The 24,709-nt window shown below is 40.5% G+C and overlaps 1 protein-coding gene across 1 annotated transcript in view; it reads right to left on the bottom strand.

Moving 5' to 3' along the window:
* Positions 1–24,423, bottom strand: part of cabp7a (calcium binding protein 7a) — a 28,223-nt gene extending 3,800 nt beyond the window's left edge. The window contains exons 1-4 of the mRNA XM_074638993.1: positions 23,530–24,423; positions 3,060–3,203; positions 2,809–2,921; positions 1,175–1,325 (exon numbers count right to left, since the gene is read on the bottom strand). Coding sequence (XP_074495094.1) covers positions 1,175–1,325; positions 2,809–2,921; positions 3,060–3,203; positions 23,530–23,635 — 514 coding nt within the window. The 5' untranslated portion in view covers positions 23,636–24,423. The remainder of the gene's footprint in view (positions 1–1,174; positions 1,326–2,808; positions 2,922–3,059; positions 3,204–23,529) is intronic.
* Positions 24,424–24,709: the final 286 nt, after the last annotated feature.

The following is a 24,709-nucleotide window of genomic DNA, read 5'->3' as shown; positions in this document are numbered from 1 at the left end:
TGAAATCTGTAATGTGTTATTGTGTGGCGAAGGACTACAGATGATGTCTGTTTTACTATTATTAGACATGGTCCACTGAATACAGTACAACTGAGGAGTGTTGATCAGGTTTGCTGGGCCATCATCACTTCCTTAAATAATCTATTATGTGTTGTGGCTTGTGATGGTCAAACACACCACTACAAGTTATATAATCTTTGATGCAGTAGTAAGGAGAGATGCTGCTTGCATCTTAAAGGGTAATTTCACACAAACCACAAACCCCCTCACTATCTAGCCATAGTGCAGTGCCCGTTCGGAACGTGTGTCCATATGGAGCGGGCCGATTACTGAATCCCGCACATGGGAGAAGTTTGCCTTCAGGGCTTTCTAGAAATCGCCTTAGGTGTGAGCAACAAATCTACTTGGTTAGGTTTAGGAAAATCCAAATCTGAATTTTGGCCCCCGGGAGTGCTGCTTGCTCCAGGGAAGTATAGATGAGGATGTATAAAGACAACTGGAATCAGGGTTGGAGATGGGGCTCCGTTCATTCCAATGAAAGTTGCTAATGGAGCATGAAGCAAAAAACATCAACGGCTGTTAGCGACTATAGCATTTCCTTTAACCCCACTTTTTAACTTTTTGGACCTAATGATTTAAATGAGGGCTATTTAAATGTTCGTACTGGGAAGTTGATTTACCTCAAAAAAATGTCTCTCCCAATGTACGTTTTTGGGAAAAAGTCTTTTTGGGCCCAATGGCATCAAGTGACAGACCTGGAAGTTGTAATTCCACGGTTTGGCCACTACGGAAATTGGCTTTAAAGCCCGACGCTCTTCCTGTGGGCTTGGCCTGTGCACTTGTTTATTCAAAGTTTATCGACACTACACGTTCTTGGGTCCCCAGCAACACCCCCACTAAGTAGATAGTGTTGAGATATGCAAAGGACGCATACATATCGTACATACAGACAGAGATTCCTTGCTTTATAGTTAGATGAAAGTAACTTAAATTGATTGGTGGTGCTCGAAGCCGAGCTAAACAGGAGGGGCGTCCTGGTAGCCTGGTGGTTAAGATGCGTGCAACATAACCGCAATGTCCCTGATTTAATTCCAGCTGGGTTCTTTGTTGCATGATATCAACAGATGCACATAAACAGCAGGAGTCAGTGAAAGTATATGAGGGTCTTCCTTACTGTCTATATCCACCTGGCATTCCCCAGGGTTCGCTATGTGGTTTTCCTCCGTCATGATGATGTTCTCGATGTCTTTCATGGAAAGGTGATCGCAGAAGGTGTCGTAGAGGAGCCTCTTCAGCTCTTCCACCGTTAACTTCTGCATGTCACACTGGAGATAGATAGGCACACATAACTGAACATTAACTTCGACACAGGCTGGTGGACACAATACCACAAACACAGAAGCAGTAAACACACAAAGGGGCATTTATAAACACATGCATACAGTATGTAAGCACACACATACAGTATAACTCATAAAAAGGAAATGAACAAAAAGAGCAGAAATAGCAGTGTACAGAGAAAGTTTTATGCCGTGTAAATTAATCAGATTGTGGAAATATAAGTATGAATAGGCGTGTTAAACTTTTGACTAAGTTGATATCCAATCAAAATACAAAGTCCCACCCAGTTGAATTTCCTATTGGACGATGGGGCGGTGTGGTTTGCCTACTGGGCAACAAATGGAGGTCATACTCCAAATTTTGAGTCAAACCCGCAGCGTGGTTGAAAATTTTACTTCATTTAAACATCCTAAATTTGATTGTTAACTTAATGGAGGCAAAAAACAAGATAGTGACGGCCAAAATGCCGAACTCAAGGCTTCAAAATTGCAGTCCACAAACCAATGGATGACGGTGACTACGTCCACTTCATATATACAGTCTTCAATTTGCTTCAAAGTATAAAGTAGTCGAATGAAAATATTTGAGTAGAGTTCAGTTTCTGACGAAATATACTAAGTTATATTCCAACACTGGCATTATGTGAGATCTGAGTTAAATAAATTAAAGCATCAGTGAATGACTAAGACCAAAACTAACAACAACATCTCTGAATAAAAAATGCCCACCCAGGATCTGAGCCTGTTTGGAAAGCTCGTCTATGGTCCTCATTTTCTGCTCAGTTTGAGCCGCGCTCACCAGTGTGACCGGAGGCTCTGTGTGATCAATCCAGTAGCAGCACATGCTTGATACTACTATTCTGTTATATCATGTCATGTGAGGCTATGCAGCCTTTGCAGCAGTCCCCCGGGTTTCTCCACTCTCCCAGCAGGTGTCTTTGGTTGTGATTCTGACTGCACCGAGAATCCCCACAAATCCCCCTCTCTCTCTCTCTTTCACACTCGATTTGGAGCTTCACTTTCTGACAGCTACTCTGGCGCCGCTATCACGTAACTACAACAAAGGCGGCTCAGACACGAGCTCCATCCTATTAATTTCATCCCATTGTCAAAGTGAGCAGTTGATTATCTAATGAGGTGTCTGTAGAGTAAATAAATTAATATCTATTTTACATAAAAATTGACTTTAATGTTCTAAGTAATAAGACTGTTGCCGCACACAAAGAGGCAGAGATATCAACTCAAAGTCTTGATGAGGGACACAGTTCTTAAGGGAATCCAAACCTCACCATGATTAAAAATCATCCCATTAACAAACCCAGTGGATGTGGCAATTAAAACTGGTTTTCCTTTAAAGTCGTATTCCGTGGCAGGGTCTAAATGTTTCTGCGCTTGGAGGTTTGCTACAGCTGCGACTCTGCTGTCTGTCCTCTTACTAATAAGCAGAAAATTACTGAATAATGAGCACCTTCCAAAAGACAGAGTCAAAGTCGGTGCCGTTGAACTTATCTGGCAACGCAGCTGCTGTCAGCTTTGGGCCCAGAAGAGTGACGAACTCCTCAAAGTCCACCTGGCCGTCGCCTGCGGGAAAAAAAAGAGGGGCAGTTGGTGTTTATTGACGCTGGTTTTACTGCCTAACAAAGTCCAGTTTTGTGGGACAATATAGAGCAAAGCTTCTGTGCTTTGTCACATAAAATCCCAGCTGTGTGTTTGCCTCACCGTCCATGTCCAGTCTCTGAATGATGACTTCCAGCTCCACCTCGTTTGGCATGTAGCCCAGGGAGCGCATGGCCATTCCCAGCTCCTGCTTCGAGATGAACCCATTCCCGTCGCGGTCAAACACTTTGAAGGCCTCGCGGATCTCTGCAGAGAACACACACACACACACTGGAGCTGAAGTCTTACGACAGAGCAGGATATGAAAGTGGGAAATGTTCCACGCAGCAAAGACACATTTGCTATGCCGCATCAATGCTTGAGTCATAGTTATATGAGGGTTGGCAGCTCATGAGAACAAATTCCACCAGTAAAATGACAAAAAAAAAAAGAGCCAAAATAAGATAAATACTCTTGAACAAAGAGATCAGGGCAAATTGTCAACATTTTAAAGGGCAGTACTCTGCTGGGGATGAATCAAACCTATGAAGTCTTATTCTCTCGGCTGCCAAAGTCTAAAAAAGCTTTAATGCCAAAAATAACCTAACAAGAATATGTTCTGCTGTCATACCAGGTGGTATCATTCTGGTGCTGCATTTCCTAGATCCCCATCCGTACTATAATTTCTTAGAAAAGGAAGACGGATGACAAAAATGTTGGAATATGATACCCGATATTTGAAACAATTACTGCCAACTCAAAATGATTGCTGAACCCCTATATGTGAGAGTTGACATTCAAATCAAATGAGAAAAGGATTACTCATACTCCCATCCACTGAAAAGCTGATTTTCATATATATATAAATATGGTCAAGAATATATAATAACCAAAGTGTCACTGACCATCTTAAAGGGGACATATCATGCTCATTTTCAGGTTCATACTTGCATTTCGGGTTTCTACTAGAACATGTTTACATGCTTTAATGTGCAAAAAACACATTATTTTTCTTATACTGTCTGAATATACCTGTATTCACCCTCTGTATATAGTATAGTTCTTAAAGAGACAGGAGCGTTTCAGACACTCCTGTTCCTCTGCTTTTAAATAATTCTCTTTGTTGGAAATGTTAAAATTTTGCCATCATGGTTCTGGGTCATTTGCTTGATCGCGGGTCGATGGAAGGCAATCTCATTCACAGTGTTTAAGGGTAGTTTAAGGTGTGTTTTCATGAAGTCAAGGATTAGATTCTCAACCTAGTTCTTGTGTGACTTTTTGGTGATACCAGAAAATACGAGTGCTTCAATTTAGTAAGTCCCAAATCGTTACTAGAATTAGTTTATTTTTTAAGTGACAGTTTCAGTCTATTCAGTAAATGATTTAAGGATTGGAGTGAATCGTCGACACGTGATGTGGCTCTGTACGTGTTCAAGAGCAGAACAAAGGTCTTTTATTTCTTTGTTAATAGAATAGAGTAGAACAGAATTCCTCTATTGTCATAGCACAGAGTACAACAAAATTAAATAGCAATCCTTGCAGCGCATACACATATATAGTATTAACAAAGAAAGAAAAGTTTATGTAAGTACTAAAAAAACAGTTTTTTATTGATATTAGCCAAACTTTCTGTTTGTCCATGAAAGAGTCGTACTTCTTTCTTCTCTATCTTTTCGATGATTCTGACGTACTTTTGATGGATTTGGAGTTGCGTTGCCGATAATATTAGTGGTCAATGAAAGCTTCCAAGTGTTTTAAATCCTCCTCTGTGAGATTATTCTGTTCTGGGTTTAGACCAGCAGATGAACTGTAGATGTGGGCTGATCAGTGCTATAATTTTTTACCATTAAATATGTTTTGTTTGAGTAGCTGCTCATTCGCTGCCATGTTGAATCTCACCTCCACTGTCCAGTTCACATGACAGTCACAACAAAGAACTTATATCGCCAAGAAGTGAAAGTCAATTGTTAGTTCCACATTGCAAAATCAGCACCCAGCAACAGAGCTACGCTTCCGCCATTTTGGACTGAAAGCGACTACCAGAAAATACGAGTGCTTCAATTTAGTAAGTCCCAAATCGTCCGCCTAAAACGTCCGCCTAAAAAGTCCCATACAAAAGTGAAACAAAATTATTTCCCTTCTATTGTCATATTCTACCGAAATGGCCTGCATTGAGCAATACAGTATTATAATAAGCTATAAGTAAATATAAATAAGTGTTTCCAGTCCAAAATGGCGGCAGTGGCTGGTGTCAATAAAACACTGGAGTTTTGTCTCTTTGCTTTTATTCTCTTTGGTCACACTTCCATTCTCCATCCAAGCTTCTTAACCGTGAGATGAACTACTCATACTAAGAACTGAAATACATGTATATCTAAGCACTAAAAATACTGAACATTGTCCATGTCTCTTATGACTCCCAACACTTCATGGAAGTGCAATCCACTGGAGAACCCCTTTAACATAAGTTGACCATGAGAGACTAGAGTAATGTGCTTCAAGTTATCAGCAACAGTAACAGCAGTAAGTTTGAGATAAAAAGAAGAAAAACAAGAGGGCCCCTATACCCGAATAAACGAAGATAACTGCCTACAGAAACTCAAACCTCAGCAAAATGAAACCAATAAAAAGACGTCACGTACTGGACACCCAGTTGGAACTCTGAGAAGCAGTGAAACCGAGTAGAAGAACACAGAGCCACGATCACTACAGGAAATCTTTTGAGCAGTTAATTCCTCAGTTCAGCCACACTGCGTTTTTTCCCCCCTCATTCTCTGCCTTGTTTACTCTTCATGAGGGACCGAATCCCTTCATTTATATGCAACAACATCTGCAACCGAGTCACCTACCATTTTAGACTTGTCACATCTCTCGTGTCACACGCCTGATTAGCACACAAAAGAGCAGAGCGGGAGATGAATGTTAAGATGGAGATGATGCACGGGGTAAATCTTCAGAAAATCACATGTTAAATCTGTAATCTCTCTAATCTCCTGAAAGCCTTAAAATGCATCATTAAATAGTCATGCAAGAGTCATATTCAATCTGCGTGACGAGGTTCAGGGACATAAGGTATTTCCCAGAGAATTATAGAGGAGGTCGGAAGAAAAGTTTGGAAAAAAATGTTGAGTGGGTTTTAAATGAATAATGAAAACAAAATGAGCTGAGTGCGGTTGCTAAATAATGCACAACGTGTCTCTGGTATACAATTGACTGACAACAACAACCGTGTAGGTTGGCGAAATAAAAATTCAAATTGAAATGACTTTTCTAATTTAGTTTACAGGCAATTAGCTGTTGTTAAGTCACTGAAGTGTAATGCTAAACAAACTTTATCAATCCACTGCAAAGTCTTGTAAATGGGAATGGCTGCTCCGGTGATTTACCGGAGTGTCGGGACGGCGACGAATAGCCGAGCCTCTGGGCCAAAATTACCAGTGTGACAGACAAATATTTCAGATGGAAAGGCAAAATATGAAATACCAACGACGGCGATGGCAGGAAACTGTGTATCATTCTGTGTATAATGTGGTCGCAGAGCTGTAGGAAATGGTTTGTTGTAACCAACACGTCCGCAGAATAGCAACCGCGCCACGGGGACAGTGGGTACTTGGCAATCATGTATCACAATGGGTTACATCTGGGCATGCCATTTATAAAAACCCAGCAGAGTGACATTCACAGCAGCTGTTTCTCACATTGCTTTCCCCTTCAAAATGTCTTACTGGAGAAATAGTTTGAATCATTGAGAGCCTCCAGCTGTGTGTGTTTTTCTGTTCCCTTCCCTGGATGTGATCTTATTGTTTATAGAATAGCAATACCTCAGTTTCCACCTGAGGTCCCCTGCTCCATCTGTTTACTTTAGAAAGAGGGGCTCTCCAGCGGAAGAAAAATAAAAAATAACGCTGCCTCCACGCAGGAGGCAAACACACTCTTAAATAAGGTGCCAAAACAGTTTTAGGAAATACTCGGTCTCCCCTGAAAGCTTTATTTATTGATCAAAGGCCAAGGTGAGCCAAACATCCTGGCTGGTGAGTGGTTTATAGTATATTTGATATAAAAAAGTTGATATTGTGTTGTAATGAAATACAGTCACAATTTGTCATGGGAGGATTGTACACTCCGTCATAAACCACTTACAGAATACAAATGCCTTAGTGCTGCATGGGCCAGAAATATTATGAATGGCTTATCAAGTCCAGTGAGATATACAACTATACAGCTGGAATATGTATAAATATAATATAGAAAACACTAGAATATACTGACAAATCTCTAAAGTAAAGCAGGCCCTACATAATCCCCACAGTAATTTATCAAAAGAGGCTGACTAATCATTCTCTAAAATAATTAATTTCTCTTTTTGACCACACAGCATCCAGATAGAGTGCTATCTCTTTGTGGGTTTATCTATCTTAATTGTCCTCAGAGAGACAACTGTATTCTCCCAATTTTTTCAATTTACTCTGTGAGCCCAAAAATGGGCCAAATCCACACGGATGCCCCCACAGTGACTCTATTGTAATTGAGAAACTGCCTTCAAAATGTTCTCTCTCTCTCTCTTGCAAAAAACAAGTGGAATAGCTCTGATATTGGTGTAGGCCTGAATTATCCAATCAAAGAGAAGCAGTTGGCAAAATTTCACCAGCGCTTAGTCATGTAGCCTCGAAATAAATGGATCTAAATGCGAGGCACACATCATTAAAGTGACAGTGGGTCAATAGCTGCAATCCACTTTCATGTTCCCAAAACCAAATCACAGAGGTAAAACAAATAATAACGCAGTGGAGGGAGATGTTTTTGCCGGCCACAATGATTCACAATGATCACACTGTTGGTTAATTCTCCGTATTGTATCATCACATACAACTGTTACTCACACCTGTTAAACAATTCCTCTCGGATATACTATAATTAAAAATGATATGGTCTAGATTGTTTTCATTATTCATTACTCTGCTGATTATTATTTTCAATTGTGTATTGTGTAAAATGAGATGAAAATGTTCCCACAGCCCAAGTTGATATCATCAAATTGCTTGTTTTGTCCGAACAACACTTCAAAACCCCAAGGATAATCAGTCTGCAATCACAATAATCCTCACATTTGGGAGGCTGAAACCAGAGAAAAATTAGCATTTTTTTATTGATTAATGATTTAAATGATTAATTGATTATCAAAATTGTTGTTGATTAATTTTCTCTTTATTGACATAATCAATTTATTCATTACCGCATAAAGGCCTTTACACACCGGGGGCGTTTTTTTGTCAATATATTTTTCGAACAGTTGTTTTTGTCATAAATACTTTCACAAACAACGTGAATATTCCGTGGCGAAAAAACGGCGTGCTTTCTTTCAGAACAATGTCAATTTCCTGAACCTTTACATCACGAATAAAGGCATCAACCAATCATGTTGTGAGCAACAGGTTGAGTTGCGCCTATGAAACAACACGGATGCTCCGTAGTACAAACTAAGACGGCAAACTTTATTATTCCTTTCAACCTTGAAAAGGGTAGCTCAGACTAGATGGTAAATGGTAAATGGACTTGGACTTATATAGCGCTTTTCTAGTCTTCCGACCACTCAAAGCACTTTACACTACATGTCAGTATTCACCCATTCACACACACATTCATACACTGATGGCAGAGGCTACTAAGGTGCCAACTTTGCCCATCAGGATTTAATCTAAATACTCATTCACACACCGATGGCTATGCCTCCAGGAGCAATTTGGGGTTAAGTGTCTTGCTCAAGGACACATCGACATGTGACCCGGAGCAGCCGGGGATCGAACCACCGACCTTCCGATTGGTGGACAACCTGCTCTACCCTCTGAGCCACAGCCGATCCACTTGTCCCATTCTTAGCTTCCACAATAAAAGCCCTAGACATATAATATTTGGAGGTGAGTATTTTGCATTTCAGTGTGGTTATTTGTCACGTGTGAAAAGGCCTTTAATGTGTTCTTGTTGATTTATTTTTTGTTATTGAAATCCTTCTAGCTTTAAAGCTGCAATACGTTTGTTGTGCTGCACTTGGGGAGACAACAACAACCTGTAAACAAATTGACATATTTTCATATTATTAAAGTATTTTATGATGGACGTGTTGGCAAACAGTTGCCTATTTAATCATCCAACATTCATGGAGCATCATTGTCATTCATTTGGAGTTGTATTTCTGGCCTCCTGTCTAATATTCAATCTCCTTTTAGTTCTGTTTTGGTCTCTCTTTTGGTAGATTAGCAAATCTTTAGTTGCTAAATGCTCCACTATGTTCACCAGATAATCGCTAACTTTGTCTATCTGTCGTTTGGTGCTGGTCAGGTAGCGTACAATGCGTTTTTGTAATTTATTTGTTTAAATCAGTTGCTGCGGATGAGAATTGGGTTGATGAGAGCCGTGAGAATCAACCAAAACAGTAACAACGCAGGGGAATCGCAAAGGTTTGCACTGGGCACAATTTTTCATGTCCGTTAATGTCCTTCATTGCTGCGGATTTTATTTTTGCATCCGTCTCTACTTGTTTATTCTAAGCTAATCTCACTTTCAGCTTCAATTACATTGCACTTTCTTACCTTATTAATATACATATGATTTATTTATTTTATTTTTAGAATATGCTGCTGTTGTATCTTCCACTCGGGGTCTCTGAGACCACGGCTCCACCGGGGACACGTGAATATTTTTGTTGAAAGCACGGTGGTATTTGCTTTGATGTAGAGAGGTGCTTGTTGGCCTTCAGAGATGCGGTGCCACGCGGCCCCCATGCGGCGTGATCTGACAGAGGATGAAAAGCAACCAAGTTAAGATTGTGAGCCGCGAGAGCCGAGCATCTGAAGCTGAACTCCCACAAGGGAAAGGTGCAGCGTGTACTTCCATCGCGCTGCTCTCCCCGTACACCATTGTATATCAATGAAGTGCACTGGATCCTTGCTGCAGCACAGAGGCGCGGAGCAGACTGTGAACTGTACGCAGCGCTAGACAAAGCCAGGAAATCACTCGGAAAGGGAGCTGATTCATGCAGACAAATAGAAAATGCTTGGATCCATGACGAGTGAAGCATCACTGACAGAAAGGGCATGACATCCACTTTCTATGCAACGTTAGATTCTCGAGGATATGGCGATAAAGTGAACAAGATTTTAAGAATGTCCTCATCTTTAGCTGGATGTAATAAAGGAAAAAGTAATGGTTAAAAAATGGGTGAAATGAACTCTCCTCGTCCTCACAGAACAGAAACGCATCACATGGGAAATATTCACTTGGATTTTCGAGGCATGCCTGGAGCGAGCGAAGCTTTACCCCTTTTTCAGGCTAAATTTAGCATCAGTGAAAAGTTTTGCTAATTAAACGCGGTGCACTTTGAGCAGAGCGGAGAAATGCCGGGGCTTTTGTAGCGGTGAAGTGTCCGTGAGTGTAATCCGGGGCCTGTTTTTCGGAGCTAGAAATCCTCTTTGCCTCAGTCAGACCTGCATCTGCTTAGGCCTGCTTTGGATCGGTAATTGCAGCACACCCACTCTTTATGTAAGACCGTATCAGTGTGAGAAAAGCACCGCTTTGCCGAATGTGTGTGTGTGTGTGTGTGTGTGTGTGTGTGAACCTTAGCCGACTATTTTTAAACACCCATAGCAACCTTAATCCATCTTTAGCTGGATATGGGCCGACTTGGGCACCCGGAAGATTTGAATATTACCATAACAGGCTTCTAATAAGGCTCTGGGGTATTCATAAGGGGTATATGGCAGAGTGTAAGTCATCTGTGTCTTAGGGAAAAATCCCATCTATGGGTTTGGACAGAACCGCCTTTCATAATGAAATTTGAAGCGCCTTAACCTCGCCAATGCAACGCTGACAGGACCACAGGGAGAAACAAAGTTGGAAAGGTCGAGGTGCTTTATCCTCAATAAGAAAAAATCCCCTGGCCAACTTCTTAAACCCCACTTGACCTTGAATGATTGAAGTCAGCGAAAGGCCGTGAAATTTTTAGCCCGTCTCTGTTGCTTATTTCGGGCTTTCTCTTCCAGCGGGGATCATTGATCTGTCTCCATTTTTTTTTTCCTCCAACGCTCTTATGTTTTCAAAGCTGCAAGTTCTCATCATCACAGCCGATACCATGCTGAGGCGGGGCCAATATCCACGAGGCAAAAAAACCTGTGAGAAGCACCTCAAACAAAGGTCAGAAGTGAACAATCAAAAGCCTCCGCTCTGCATTACAGCTTATCCAACTCTCCCTCATCAGTTCCACCACGTTAACGGCACGCACTCGCTTATGGATCTTTCTACCGCTGGATTCAGTTATTGTGTGGTGTAGACTTTGCAGTATTGTTCATCAAAGGGAGGAAATATTACCCAGGGGGAAAAAAAGCCCTTCACCTTCCAGAACTCATCACAGTTAATTTCACAGGTAATAAAGTCTGCTGGATCCACTCCTTCGTGGCAATCGATCAAAATGGGAATAAATGGCTTGACTTTAACCTAGCCGACAGCCGTAATCACGGCACTTCATGATATTCTCCGCTAATCTGCACCACATGTTTTCCATCAAAACCCAATTTAGCAACGTACAGAAGGATGTCATGCCAGATTACAGTCACTGATTAACTGTGAATTTATAGGAGACTGTGGTTGTTGACGTGACCTGAAACTACATTAAGTGGTCACTATTGAAAAGGCACAGGAAAATACCCAAATCCCTTTTTAATCTTTTTAGCTGATCTTCTTTATTATAGGGTGCACCTATTTCAAATAAATGCAAAGAAATTAACAATTTTCTTCAGTTTTTTATATTAAAGCTAGGGTTGGTAATGTTCTTCAAAAGCGTTTTTTGTTACATTTGTTGAAAATGTCATTACATCCCGACAGCAATCAATAAATGTTCGTTTTCTTACGAATGTCCAGCAACACGTGTCAATCTCCGCACGTTACACGCATACAATCTTTTCGAAATAAACTTATGTCTTCACAGGAAACAACTTCCTTAGGTTTAGGCAAGAAAACGACCTAATTAGGTTTAGGAAAATATTGTGATTTGGCTTAAAATAACAACACTGGGCTGGGGTTTTCGGTTGGATAATTTTTCAAAACTAGCGTACACTTTCTCAACATTGCCAACCCTCGCTTTAACTCTCCTAAAGCGAATATTTACACACTGCACCTTTTAAAGTTAATGAAAAACAGCAACCTTTTAGTGGTTATTTACAGAATACCATTCATTTAACATTGAATTTAGCCAATAATATTAACAATTCCACAACATTTCCACAAAACCACACATTTTTTAAACCCTTCAGAAGCAGTTTCCCCAGACAGATACAACCTGTGGCTCACAGGCTGTGGTGCTGGGTCACTTCCACCCTCTTAGAAACGGCCCATTTCTTTTCACACTTTTATCACCATCCATGTCAAGTAGAGCTTTTTTCACATGCCGCCCGCCTCATCCAGGCAGGTGATACAAGCGAGAGAGACATTTTGAAATCCATTCCTGCCTGTCTGTCTGTTTGGCAGATTGTATAAAACGACCCTCCATCATGCAGGTAGAGCGGGAGCGGTTGAGAAGTGACGGGGAGACGTACAAAGTGAGATTTATTATTCTCAGCCTGATTATTATATACGAGCAGGGTGCTTTAATGGGTGTCCCCAGCGCAGCATATCCGTAGCTAATGTCACGAACCACGTCCTTTTCCAAAATGGATGGTGTTAATCTTCCCGTCTTGCTTGTGTTTCTTTTCACTAAGGTGTGTACCTTTTTTCCGCTATTGGTTTTTAATGATAATCAGGAAAGCCTCTTAGGCTTTTCAGGCACTTAAACAGATCAAACCAACATTTCACTACATATCCATCACTCTCCCTCCACACAACATTATGTCACCATCCTCCTTCAGTGTTTTATAGAATAGAAAGTCACAAATCCAACACCAGCAAAATCAATTTCTGACAATGAACTCAGAATATGTTGTAGGCTTTTTTGGAGTAATTTAACAATTACAGCAGTCAGTGCTGTTGATGCCGCATGTCGTTCTGCTTTGTTAATCATTAACAAAAGCCATCTGAGTTATGAACTGATGTTTGCCAGACTCCTAACATTGTCAAAAGGATTGGGAAAAATTTAAATGAAATGGTATTGGCAGGAAATAACATTTAATTATTTGCTTGATTTACTTTTCAGTTTCAACATTATTTCAGAGAGAGAAAGCTTTGATGAAAAACTCTGTAGGAAGGTATGAAAAGCTCCGGTCTACGCTAGAGGAAACAAACAGTTTGTTTAAGGGATCTAATTTAAGGGTAAAACGAGGTGTTGTTCCTGTAATTGAACTAATTCTGGCTTCCAGAGAGAGAGCCTTGCCAATAGCAGTCAACAGCTGAAGTGAACAGGAGAGGAAGATGAGTGTTTGGTTTTGGTAAACAAACACATCTGGATAGTTTGCACACTCCACACTCGTGAAAATGAGCCAGCATATCCAAGTCGTCTTAGCAGCATATGTTTTAAAATGGTCGCAGTTGACCCTTTTGGAAGTTCTCCCACTCAACGCCCACTGATTCTGCAGCAGCGGTACGTGTATATGTGCATAATTTCCGTCTTGCCAAGCAGATGCCGGTGTCTTTAAATATCTTCATTTGTATTCATGTAAGTATTTCCAAAGGAATGGAAGTCAGCCCTCCACCTCAGGGCGAAGGGATGAGTCAATGTTTTCTGCTGCAGCTACAGTAGGAGTCGAGAAGAAACATCAAGATCGCCTCACAGGCAGTTTATGCCATTAGGAACGCAGCGTTGTCGGTATTATTTTTTATTTTTTTTGAGCAGCTGTCAGTCAAAGCGATTTGCAAAGTCTCCAAAACTCTGCCAAGGGAACGACTAAAAATGTTGAAAGAAGAATTAACTGCATATTTACGACTCAAGGACACACAGAAGGTGAAAAAACTACCCAATTAGTCCGGTCCACAAGCAATGAGCACTGACTTTCAGAGTTTCATCATTCAAGCATACAGACTTTACCTACCAGTGTCACTGTTTATTTTTGGAAGGTTTCACATCAAACCTAACATTTGTGCCGCCACCGAGTTTCTTTTTCTCTGACACACTTCAGACTAACCCTGAGCTGTGATCAAAATTCAATTTGTTTAGGAGGTCTGCATGTTGATAAATCATCTAACCAAAGATACTCAATGCTCCCTTTGGTGGACTGATTTCATTCATTTCTGCCAAGTTCTCCGTTGATGTAAAGGGAGATTTATAATTGTGCATTAAGGCTGCATTCACACCAAATCAGGTGTTGCGGCGAAAACGCCAGTCCTCCCATTTGAATGTGAGTTGTGCGTTTGGGCCTGCGATGATGGGGACCGACGGGGATGCCAGAAAAAATACGCAGCAGCCTGCAGCGAATAGTTGAAACAGAATAAAATTTTGGAGAAAAGCAACCCGACATCACGCTGCGGTGGCCAATTACGCCAAGGACCACATACCTGTCCCTTCACTCCCTTCACAATATGCCACGGCAACATTAATTCAGCATCCCCCGTCAATGGACAGCGACAAGTAGTAAACAGAGTGCCCTCATTATTAAACAGAAGATGAAACCCATCAATATGAGACAGTTCTAGGGCTATACCAAATAGTTGGAACTGCTTTGAAGCTTCATTCATTCATTCATTGACTATTCATTCATTTAAACCCAGTATTTCTGCACAGTTGCAGATAAATATCAGGCTATAATAATATTATTAGTTTTATGCTATTTGTAGAATTAAGATTCTGGTGGTGGCTGCGTAGGATTGTTTCCGACAGGTGTGATCTAAACATTTCCAATAACTCCAGAGAGTAAGACAGATGTAATTATTTCACAACATGTTTTTATCCAACAAAATATTCCACTTTAATCCACATTTGTTGGGGTTTAGCCTTTCAAAAACAACATTTTCACTGCAGAAAACCGATCGCTTCTCCAATTTGCGGAATCTGCTATTTAAATAGCAATGCGCTGGGTGCAGGCAGCTTTTAAATCGAATGGGAGATGAGACTCTGTTTGGTTTTATTTATGTTATGCCCAAAACACACCTATGATTAATGACTTTTGACTAAATACGTATTTTATCGCAACTAATCGCATGATTGTCCATGGTTAATCGCACATTTTGTTGTATCTGTTCAAAATGAACCTTAAAGGGAGATTTGTCAAGTATTTAATACTCTTATCAACATGGGAGTGGGCAAATATGCTGCTTTATGCAAATGTATGTATATATTTATTATTGGAAATCAATTAACAACACAAAACAATGAATAATATTGTCCAGAAACCCTCACAGGTACTGCATTTAGCATAAAACATATGCTCAAATCATAACATGGCAACCTCAAGCCCAACAGGCAACAACAGCTGTCAGTGTGTCAGTGTGCTGACTTGACTATGACTCTCCCCAAACTGCATGTGATTATCATAAAGTCGGCATGTCTGTAAAGGGGAGACTCGTGGGTACCCATAGAACCCATTTCCATTCACATAACTTGAGGTCAGAGGTTAAGGGACCCCATTGAAAATGGCTTTGCCAGATTTTCCTCGCCAAAATTTAGCGCAAGTTTGGAGCATTATTTAGCCTCTTCTGCGACAAGCTAGTATGACATGGTTGGTACCAATGGATTCATTAGGTTTTTTAAACTGAGCCCACTACAACCTCCAAAAGATCGATTGTGTTAATGCTAAGAAATCAGTGGCATTAAAAAGAAATACGTTAACGCGTTATTATCGCGTTAATTTTGAAAGCCCTACTTAAAACGTAAAGCAATTCTAAGAAGGTCTCAGTAATCTTCTCCTTTTTTAAGCAACACTTAGCAAAACCATCTCCACTGCAAACCCTCTTTTTACTGTCTATCAAAATGAATGAAATAACGTAAACACGGTGATTGCATCCTGATCTGGTCTCCTATTCAGTAATAAGACAAGGCAGACCTTATATTACAAAGTAAATGAAAGAATGTAAACACAATTTCTATAAATCCGGCAACATCCAACAACATCTCAGCTTCATGTCTCTGGGGCGAAGTGACAACCCAATCTGTGTTTGATCTGGAGACGAGGAAAGCCCCCTCGCTCGCCACGAGCGTGAACAAATGGAGAGATAACTTTGCAGGCGGCGTTGATTTCGATTAGCGCAGACAGTTACTCGGTGAGTTTAAAATGCTCCTTGAGAGATTTGTCCCTGCTGGGTGCTCTGTGACAGGTTTGGCCCAGGAAACACTTTCATGTTTCCTTGACAGTGATTAAGAGAAGGCTTTCATGCCGAAACCAAACACACTGGAACTGAAAGTGAGTGGGGAAAAAAACAAGTATCATTAAACATGTTTATGGATATGAAACCATAATGTTGGCGTACATTGACGTTTTAATTTGAGGAATATTTGATATTCCATCAGCAGGAAAAGGGGTTCCTGTTTTAAATATGATGTCCATCAAATATGACACAGTAAATTAGCCCGTTGGCTTCTCTCTTTTTATTTGTGCTGCATTTGTGTAATTTGAGTAATATCTGAAATTGACTTCCAAAAAAGAATAACTAGCGCATATATTGGAATGGTTACAGTATTTAACTTTTTGTTATGAATAAATTTATATTTTTGGCTCCTGCTACTTCCCTAATAAATGACTATGTTCCTATTTTTAAGCATACAATTAAATTTGTTCGAAAAAAAGGCAAATTATTCTTTTGTTCAGCTTTTTCCAGCAGCTCGCCCATGTGTGTCGAATGGATTCATTTACTTTAATGTCAGAATTTATTGACTACTTATGAATAAATTCTGTTTTCACACATTCATGAATGAATAAAGGTGTTTTGAGGGTTTTTGGAACAACTCTCTTGAGAATCTGTCAGTAACAAACTCATTACATAAATGGTTGAAGATTGCTTGAGGGGAGTTGTGTTCTGAGTTTATCTCTATGGACATAAGACGTAGTGAATGAACAAAATGTATCATTCTGCATTTGTAGATTTGGAGTTTTCTATGTGATTCTACAGCTCTAAAAATAACAAAAGTGAGAAAGGAAAGCCAGAGCAGATTTGAACTGGAATGATAAATAAACTGCACTGATCACAACCTTGTCGGAAAGATGCAAAAGATTCTGCTCCTGCTTGATCGTTTTGCTTTGTGTCTACGGGAAACTTTTGGCGTCTGTTTACATGAGTCTCACTCTGGGACCTGTTACAAATGCTTTAAGCTCAGCCCTGGGACTATTTGGAAGCCGCTTCCAATAGGGGCTGTTGTTAGGCAGTGTGGAAATGGGCTACCCACTTAATTCCACCTGCAGTGATATTGACACTGAGCTTTGTGTGTATGTGTGTGTGTGTGTGTGTATGTGCGTGTGAGATGGAGGAGGTCTAAACTAAATCGAGCTCCGGTAATATGACCAACTGTTTTTTTTTCGTCCCTCTTGTGTAGGAGGGGAAATGGAGAATATGGAGCCCAATATGGAGTGTTCAATTTAGGCTTGCATTATCGTACATTCAGGTACTTGCTACCACCACCACCACCACCATCACCCCCCCACACACACACCTTCTACCACACACACAGGCCTAAAGAGCATCAGAAAAATAGCGTTTTGTTCCAATTATAGCTTTGACAGCCTTCTCGGCCGCAAAGTATGGCGCCATTCGTCCAATCCCTGGGGTGTCCAAGCCAGTAATTGAAAATCAAGTCCCTGGCTATGCGTGCCAATACGGTTTGAGCCGTCGCCTTTCCCTATACATGCACTCGCACACACACATATTCACTAATGTGCAATTTCGTTTCGTGACAAAGCCCTGTCTCCCTGACGGCCGAGCTGATGTATGTGACACTTCAGACTTCCAGGCAATTCTCGTCCGTCTCTCAAGAGATGCGAGCGAGCGGCGACGAGACACAGACTGACTCTAGATTGATCAGTGCTTATTATGATTTAGAACTTATCGACCATTACAGTATCTTACAGGAACAACAATAGCATTAACCCTTCGTGTTTGGTTGAAATTGGCTTAACTTCCTAGAGACCCCACTGCTGCATGTGTAACAATAACAATAATAATTGCAAAATTATTTAAATTTAAATGTTTTCTTCTTTTCTTCTGAGCTAATTAACCCATTTTTGCATAAAGACCATATTTAGTATGATAAGGAAAAATGAATATAAACGAATAATTGTTCTGATTGGTCAAAAGGTCTTGAAATTTGGTACAAACATACATTGGGCAAGTATCTATCAATACAACTTAGATACACTTTTATTAATAATCAAAGTCAAGACTTTTGAAAGATGAGGAAAAACACTAACATTATGATTTATTGAATGTTTTCCATATGAAATATTTTTGTACACTGCATATTGTGTATCTTTGATATTCAACATGTTATGGGTTCATAGATACCAAATACGTGATTGTGCTCCTTGTAGTTTTGGCCATTTTCTTATCATACCATATCTAGTATTTGGGCACATGGGACTACTACGGTTTGACAGATTTTGAAAATGTTTTCACATTTGTGCTTATAGGCAATCCCAGAGAACATTTCCACCACAGGAAATTAAAAAATTCAGTTGCGGGCACAAATGGGTTACATCCCAATATGCTAAAAAGTTGGAAGTGGTAACCCTTCCCTTTTCCACATTTTGTTACCTTCATCGAGTCAAGTCAGTTTTTATTTGTATAGCACATTTAAAAAAAACATCCGCAGTTAACCAAAGTGCTTCAAATGTGCAAGCCCTGTAAGTGGCAAAAAATGTGGCTTTGTTATTACATTGAATTAGGATATATATTTCATGTTTTATATGTTATGTAGACTATAAATGAACATTTACGTTGTTTCTGTACATGTTTTACTTAGTTGACTTAGGCTACTTATTTTAAGCCCAACCATGACGTTTTCCCTTACCCTAACTAAGTGGTTTTCTTGCCTGAACTGCGGACGTTTGTGTGGCGTACAAATGACATGCAACAAAGGCTAAAATGCGTACTCATGACATAACAAATGTCTGTGTAATGTGTGGTAGTTATGCCTTCCTGTGAGACCTGGGTGCCTACAGCACATAGTGACATTACTTATGTTTGAGAGGTCTGTCTCCCTGTTAGACCTCTCTGTCATAAAACTATTATAACTCTAAATTGATTTATTTGGGGTTTCAGAGGGTACTGCTGCATAAAAGCTACTGTCAACACCATGGAGCATGTAAAAATCCAATGTATTTAACCGTGTTTTACAGCTGAAGCAGTTCCAAAGCAGAAGTAATGGCGTACTTCTGAAACATCCTCAGTTCAAAATAATGTTTCTAAGAAATCTTCATAAAAGAGTTAGAATCATGACGCTCATAAAACAATGTTAAGTATGTTTTGAGCTCTTAAAGGGCCCTCAAATGAAACATTAGGATTTAGGAAGTTACTAAATCAGAGCAGAAATCCCAAAAGAAATGCACAATAAGGAAGTGAAAGTATCATGCCGTACACTATGATATTGCTCGGGAAGAAAATGATCTCAGCTGCTCGCTTGTAGCACTGTCCTCCATCTTTGAGCAGCTGGAAATATGAAGAGGGTAAAAGCAGGATTGTTCCCAAAAGCTAAGAAGGATATTTTTGAAAGCATAAATCTGGGCACATTGTAAAGTATTTATGTAGTCACTTTCTTTAGCTGTTATTCAACGAACCAATCAGCCCTGTCTCATTTATACTGCTCCCATGTTGTGCTATCTGGCAGGAAAAGCTTGTGAAGCTCAGTCACACTCTCGGCAACAACAACACTCAATCTCCTCGCTGACACTGCCTTTAAAGTCTGCCTTTATCACAACCTGTAAGACATCCCTCACGCGGGATCACTAATGCTCCACAACAGCAGAAAAAAGGGGCTCTGTCGCCGCTGTTAACCGCGCATTACCTCGGGCTCGCCTTTTCTCTCCACAAAGCATCCCATTGCTCCTCCAGTCAAACTGCCACTATAAGTTGAGCTGTAAAACCCAAACGGCTCCCTTTGTCTTGCGACAGAGCGACTGCGGCAGCAAAGGCAGCACAAGTGGATTTGACTAAGTGAAGTCAAAATGAAGTGCTGTCTGTTTATTGCACCCAAAGCATGACTGTAAATTAAAGTGGGAGGGTGAAGAGGAAACTGAGATTCCTCAATTTCAACAGTCAAAAGCAGCTTTTGGAGTCAATAAGAAATGATTGAAATATGAGACAGCCATCTTTTTTTTTCATGTGATGCAAAATACATTTCTGTCACGCAAGGTCTCTGTACGCTGGAAATGTAGTTTGACAATAAAGCGCTGAGTGATGCAACGCTATAATCATGGGCATGACATCGTGCACAAAGATCACTTTTGGCACTGACATGTTGACACTTCTCTTTTATCACAGGCTCAGTTTTCTGGCTGTCAAAGCAAAAAGAAAAAAGGCAACAGAGTACAAAATACAGAAAGCACAATGGCACCTTAAAACAGCGTGACCTATGTTGCACCCATTCTTGTCTTTTCTGGATGTTTTCTGGTGCGTGAGTTCTGAAACAGGAGGCTGTTTATTGAATATCCTTTGGGAGTCAAAACCAATTGATGTTTGGCCTCTTTCATTCAGCTTGTTTAACCTTTTTTACCCAACAAACCCCGTACAGGGTTCGGCTGAGCTGTGTGTTAAAACACTGCCTTTAAAGAATTCATAAAATGCTGTTTTGGTCTTTTTTCTGAATTGTTTCTAAAAGACGAGGCCTTAACGCGACTAAAACAACACTCCAAGTGTTTGTTTGGCAATGATTTTAATATTTTAGTTACAAAATTAACGCACAAGAAATTGTATTTTTACTTTAAAATATTTTTATACTGACTGTACATAATTGACTTTGGATTATTTTTTGTTATCTTGTGTACATTGTTATTGATCTTATTTGTTATTATCTAAGTTTTACTTGATTATATGTCATTATTTTAATAAAACTACTCCATTTGGAGTCAAAATTTTATAATTTAGTTGTTTTTTTATGGATTTTATACTGTGCACAATGGTAGATTCTGATAATGTACAGGGTAAATGTCATGGCCAAAGACTCCATTGTGTGCACATAGCCTCCTGTAGTGGATATCAGTAGTATTTTATAGCCAGATTCCCTTTCAAGAGGTAGAAAACCCATTTGGCACACTTTGGGTATCCAAGTGGCCAAATGGAGAGTCCGCCTGGTCCTATCCTTACTAAAAACCTTTGTAGAATCTATGTGCTTTGTGTTATTTACATCTGCTTTGGCACAGTTGTAGTCAAGGAGTTGCTGAATGAATTCAGTGGCATCTCTGTGCATGGCATCATTGTTATAATGGTGTTATCCAATGTGTAATCTAGAAAATATTTTAGGCGAGGATAAAAAAATGTAATTTTTCCTTTAGTTCATCACAATTTACTCAGACATAGTAGCAGTCACAATGTTACTTACACTGGTGATGAATTCTCCGAGGTCTTACCTATCCATAGAGACCAAGATCTTGCATATAGACCTGGTAGTTGTGGAGTTATTGTTGATTTATTTTGGGTATGTCTGTTTAGGCAAACCACACCTTCCAGCACCCTATAGGGCTTAAGAGGTTAAAACAGCGTGACCAATCTTGCACCCATTCTTGTGTTTTCTGGATGTTTCTGGTGCTGCGTGAGTCATTGAACACCTTTTGGGAGTCCAAATCCATTCATGTTTGGCCTCTTCCATTCAGCTTGACTAATTAATATCAACCTCAACACTGAATTTCCCTGCCAACAGTATTGTAGACGCAAACGTTTCAGACAAAGAAAGGAGGCTGTGGCTGTGTCATTTCAAATGTGTGCAAAATCCAGGTTCAATTTACGGTTAATTTCTGATTCCTCTCTGGGAAATTCTGCACCAGCATACGCTGACACAGTTTCTAACAAGGCCCAGCTTGTCTGTAATTCACACATATATGCATTTCAATCAGCGCCCAATCAGAAATGCATCACTTTTTAAAGCCACCTGTGCACACTGATCTCTCGGAATCCGCCCATCAAAGGTGTCTCTGCTTTGTTCCCCTAACAATGTGTGCATTATTAAGGTAACAAGGACAAGAGGTGCAGTAAACAAATCATTCAGCAGGGGATACGTCAGCATCAACGCACTGAACACATGGCAACAACGCAAGAACTTCCTGTCACCGCACTCGCTCTGGGATTCGAACAACGTCCCAGGGGCCGCTGCATGATAATGTGCAGATGTCGCAGGTTCACATCACAAGTGCTCCAGGCATGAATATTCTCAGGATGCTGAAAAATACTTATCACTCACAATGGTTGCCATGTGTCAGCATGCTTGTTTGGAGGATGATAGGTGCCACTGCAGTGCTGTAGAGGTTGAATGTGTGTATTAAGATGATTTTGAGTAAACTTTTTTTTTTAAATCAAGAGATATTGGTTGAATCATTTAGCACATTAAGTAGTCCAAAAAAGATATAATAAACACTTCTGGACCATCTGACCATCAGAAGGTCTATGTGGCCAAACCTAAAGCATCAGTAGGCAGAAATTTGTTGGCATTATTGGGCAAAAAATTCCATTATAACCTTTCAGCATATTATAATTCAAGTGTTCTGAGAGACTTCTGCACCTCCTTATGGCTCTGTTTTCAGGCTTTAGAAAATCTAGCCCATGACGGGAGACTTTGACCAATCATAGGTTATTTCAAAGAGAGAGTGTTCCTATTGGCTGTGCTCCGGCTGGTGGGCGGTGCTTGGTATTTCCTCAACTGTTCCAACATGGCTGCCGGGTCACAAACTTTCTCATTTTACAGCTAAACAGTACATTACAAGATGTTTATGAAAACATTTGAGGCGATAAATAGGCATTACAGTAACAGAATATTGATTCTTATTTGATCAGCGCTGCCTAGTTTGACCGTTTTATCAGAGTGATTGACAGCTGCTCAGAAACATCAAGACTCCAGCTCGGCTCTGACTGCTTGTTTTCCTCCGGTCTGTGAAATCTTGCAGATGCCAATAGGAGCACCGGAGGACACCAGAGGCACATTATTTTTTTCAGATTACCTGTCTCATGCACCAATGTCAGGATAATAGTGACTGTTTTATAAAAATAACTTTTTTTTAATCATATTTGCTCCAATTTGTACCCACTGCAGCTTTAATGGGCTTTGAAATGAAATCGGGCTTCCAATGAACCAAATTTCCACCCAAGAGCTTCTGCTTCTAGTTAGAGCCAATGCATCACTGCTGTCCTCAAGAACCATCAACACTTTATGGCAGAAAAGGGTGCAGGGATTATTAACCAAATCAGCTCCACACTGAGGCCATAATATGTGACCAACCTTCTGAATGAGCTGCACATCTATATTCCCAATCAATGAAAGAAAACAAGATCTTTGAGTAACACTGATAACAAAGTGGGTGGTTATTTCTCTCTCTTTATATATCAAGATCAGGAATATATATATATATATATAAACCCCTAAAACAAGCTGTCATTTCACATCTCCATGCGTCTGAGCGCTGTCCAAGGTGCTGAATGAATGGAGCTGGAGCCACATACAGTACACCAACCAGAATAAACAGCACACCATCATCAGGTAACATCTCACCTTCAACTTCGTCTTCGGGTAGATTCACCGGGGTGGTGTAGAGCATGTCCGGGATGGTGCAGATGCCCCGGTACATCAGCGTTGAGGTGCATGGATGCATCGGCATGGCTGCGACCTTTTGGTGCCACCTGCGCCCTCTTCGTCATACAGAAATGTCTACAGAGAAGATCCCAACTACTGAAGCGAGTCCATGGACGGAGGTGGGAGAGGGAGGGCGAGGTGGGAGACGGAGGATACCGCAGCAAAATCTTTGCTTTTTGGTCAAATGACTGAAGAGCAAAAGGAAAAAAAAATGTGTCGTGTCCTACCTCATTGCAGTTTTATTATCTGCTTGAAAAAACGCACAAAGTCAGTCAAAAAACTACCTCAGGCCGAGACAATGCGCACATCTATACATCACCATCAACCAGGACAAGCTCCACCACATCTGGAGCTTTTTATATACACCGATCAATCGATATTTTGTTGGCGATCAATCCACTTTGTGTTTTTTTTTTTTTAGTCCCCGCTGCGAGCAACAAAATCCATGCATCCACTTGTTGGATATACGTGGAGCGCTCACTTGACGCACTTCGTCCTCGAGATCCAGCAAGCCACCTTCACATAATCCAACAGACAAAACAAACGACGTGCTACACTTTTAAAAGATTGATGAGGAAAATAGCTTTAAAAAAATAAATAAAATAAAATCTAGACAAAAAGATGTCCGGATCCTCAAAGATAATAATAATCGCTCGCACGCTCCTAATTGCTCATGGGTACGTGGGCGCGTTGCGATCCAGATGTTCCAGATGTTCCAGTTGTTCCATCTTCAGCGGCGGAATGAAGGAGTGTTTTTAGTGAAAGGAAGCTCTCATATCTCCTCTTTCTCTTCAGTCTCACCCCCGTCACTCTGTCTCTCTAATACATACGTCTGCACATACACACGCACACACACACGCACACTGTATGGGTGTAGGCAATCCCTCCCTGCATAACACACACACACACACACACACACACTCCTCCTCCTCTTGTCTCTCTCTTTCTTTTTGTTCATTTACTCTCCCCGTGCGCATTCCGGTTACTCACCGATGTTAGACTGAAACCATAATAAAGTGGGATGGATGATCATGTGTGGTAGGTGTATATGGTTGGTTTCCTCCTACAGTGCCGAGGCTATAATAAAAACGAACTCAAC

The sequence above is a fragment of the Sebastes fasciatus genome, chromosome 6 (assembly GCF_043250625.1).
Source record: "Sebastes fasciatus isolate fSebFas1 chromosome 6, fSebFas1.pri, whole genome shotgun sequence".
Lineage (NCBI taxonomy): Eukaryota > Metazoa > Chordata > Actinopteri > Perciformes > Sebastidae > Sebastes > Sebastes fasciatus.
This window is presented reverse-complemented; position numbering and strand designations above follow the sequence as displayed.